Source organism: Littorina saxatilis, linkage group LG15, assembly GCF_037325665.1.
Source record: "Littorina saxatilis isolate snail1 linkage group LG15, US_GU_Lsax_2.0, whole genome shotgun sequence".
Classification (NCBI taxonomy): Eukaryota; Metazoa; Mollusca; class Gastropoda; order Littorinimorpha; family Littorinidae; genus Littorina; species Littorina saxatilis.
Genome location: NC_090259.1, coordinates 40,715,861 through 40,718,360, shown reverse-complemented (window position 1 = coordinate 40,718,360; position 2,500 = coordinate 40,715,861). Strand labels below are relative to the sequence as shown.

Sequence of the window (2,500 nt, the reverse complement as noted above, 5' to 3'; positions counted from 1 at the left end):
CTCATTTATTACTTCAATAGTGCAATCCTTTATCTATTGGTTTGTAGAGTCAATCATTCTTTTCGTAAATTGGTTCATCGATTTAAACATTTTCAAACGTATTTTTTCAACTGAATCCAAAACTGTATGCGTCACCCTGCTCTCAAACAAACAAATAAAACAACACACACACACACACACAAACAATAGGATACAATGAATAAAGAAATAGATACACGCATAGCTAGGCATCTGTTTGTCTCAACCGGCTTCAAATACGACTTTTGAAACATACATCGAACATTAGGCTTGTATGTATGTAAGCTACAATCTTAAACGTCTCGCTTTATGGGGAAGGCACAAAACTATGGGAATGCATTATTTTTTGAATTTGTTCGGAAATAACTCTATCGAGTTTTCATGGGTCGTGGAAGGGTTTCGTTCCCTTGTTTCCATAGAAACACTGAGGCAAGCCTACTATGTCATGTGAAGCTCAACATTTGCTGCTGCGTTTCTATGAAGAAAAAGCGATATTACTACATTTAGTCAACCCTTCGAACTCACAGGATGAAATTGACCGCACTAACATAATACTCAATAGCTGTTTCAATTTCATACCCCGCGGCCGCGCTATTGCGTTTACGCACAGAAAGTGACAAACCAGTATTGCACACGAGCGTATAGCGCTTCACAGGAAAGCGCGCTTTTATCTATTCTTTTCAGCCTCCTGAGCTTGTTTTTCATCCAAACAAAACATATTTATATGTTTTTAGAATCAGGAAATGATAAAGAATAAGATGAAATCATTTTGGATTGATAACTCAAATTTTAATTTCAATACGAAATTTTCAGATTTTTAATGACCAAACTCATTAATTAATTTTTAAGCCTCCAAGCTGAAATGCAATCCCAAAGTCCGGGTTTCGTGGAAGACTGCTTAACGAAAATGTCAATGAATTTGTTCGAAAAATGAGGGTGTGACAGTGCCTCCGGAACTTTCACAAAAAACCGAATATGACTTCATCAAAGACATATTAAAAAAAACAAAAACATCTTGGGATACCATTCTCAGGAACTATCATGTACATCTTTATGAAGATCGGTCCAGTAGTTTGCTCTGAATCGCTCTACACACACACACACACACTCACACACACACACACACATACACACACACACACACACATACACACACCTATCCACCCCCCCACCCCCCCACACCAAGACCATCGTCTCGATTCTCTGTCTGTGTTCAAACATTCACTCAAAACTTGACTAACTGTAAAAACCGATAAGGTTATTTCCGAACATCGTCTATTACACTTACTAAGAACACCTGCGCCATCCCCAGTAGCCACAGCTTCTGTAACTTGTGTATCTGCACCTGTTGAATAATAAAGAAATAGCAAACTTGTGTAATCATTTGTTGTTATTGTTGTTGTTGTTGTTGGTGTTGTTGGTGTTGTTGTTGTTGTTGATGATGTTGATGATGTAGGATGAAAGTCGTTTGTTAATTCAAATCTTCTTATTGTCTGTTGTTATTGTTGTTGTTGTTCCATTTCACATTTCTTATCACTGCCGTTTTCTGACAGCAGAGGTTGTACGACCACAGTAACTGAAATATTATCCGGGAAATTCATTTTGTAGGTTCAACCTAAAGTTAAATTTCGTTATGGCAATTTCCTTTCTTTGCTAATCTCCAAGAGAGACAATTCAACTGTATTATAACTATATACCACAAACAAATATGTTTTTAATACAAGTCATGACATTGAGGGTTAGACACTCAAGAATAGACTGAGAGAGAGGGAGAGAGAGAGAGAGAGAGAGAGAGAGAGAGAGAGAGAGAGAGAGAGAGAGAGAGAGAGAGAGAGAGAGAGAGAGAGAGAGAGAGATAGAGAGAGAGATAGAGAGATAGAGAGAGAGAGTGATAGACTGAGAGAGAAAGAGAGAGAGAGAGAGAGAGAGAGAGAGAGAGAGGAGAGAGAGAGAGACTGAGAGAGAGAAAGAGGGAGAGAGAGAGAGAGAGAGAGAGAGAGAGAGAGAGAGAGAAAAGAGAGAGAAAGAGAAAGAGAGAGATGGTGAGAGAAAGTGTAAGCTGTGTTTGAGAAAAGGGAGAGATAGAGAACAAATATAGATATATATATATATAGAGAGAGAGGAGAGTGATAGACTGAGAGAGAGATATAGAGAGAGAGATAGAGAGAAAGAAAGAGAGAGAGAGATAGATAGAGAGAGAGTGATAGACTGAGAGAGAGAGAGAGAGAACGAGAGAGAGAGAGAGAGAGAGAGCTAGAGAGAGAGAGAGAGAGAGAGAGAGCTAGCTAGAGAGAGAGAGAGAGAGAGAGAGAGAGAGAGAGAGAGAGAGAGAGAGAGAGAGAGAGAGAATTGTGCGAGAAGAATGATGACATGTAGATAGACAGACAGACAAACATGTATCCTCACTGGGAAGCCTCGGCAGTGGCGATGACCAAAGCCACCAGAGCTAGTAGCAACAGTCCCCTCATGGTCAGTTGATCCA

The 2,500-nt window shown here is 39.5% G+C and overlaps 1 protein-coding gene across 1 annotated transcript in view; it reads right to left on the bottom strand.

Moving 5' to 3' along the window:
• LOC138949341 (uncharacterized) overlaps positions 1–2,494 on the bottom strand; it is a 9,906-nt gene extending 7,412 nt beyond the window's left edge. Inside the window, exons 1-2 of the mRNA XM_070321137.1 lie at positions 2,425–2,494; positions 1,307–1,363 (exon numbers count right to left, since the gene is read on the bottom strand). Coding sequence (XP_070177238.1) covers positions 1,307–1,363; positions 2,425–2,486 — 119 coding nt within the window. The 5' untranslated portion in view covers positions 2,487–2,494. The remainder of the gene's footprint in view (positions 1–1,306; positions 1,364–2,424) is intronic.
• Between the last annotated feature and the right edge of the window lie 6 nt (positions 2,495–2,500).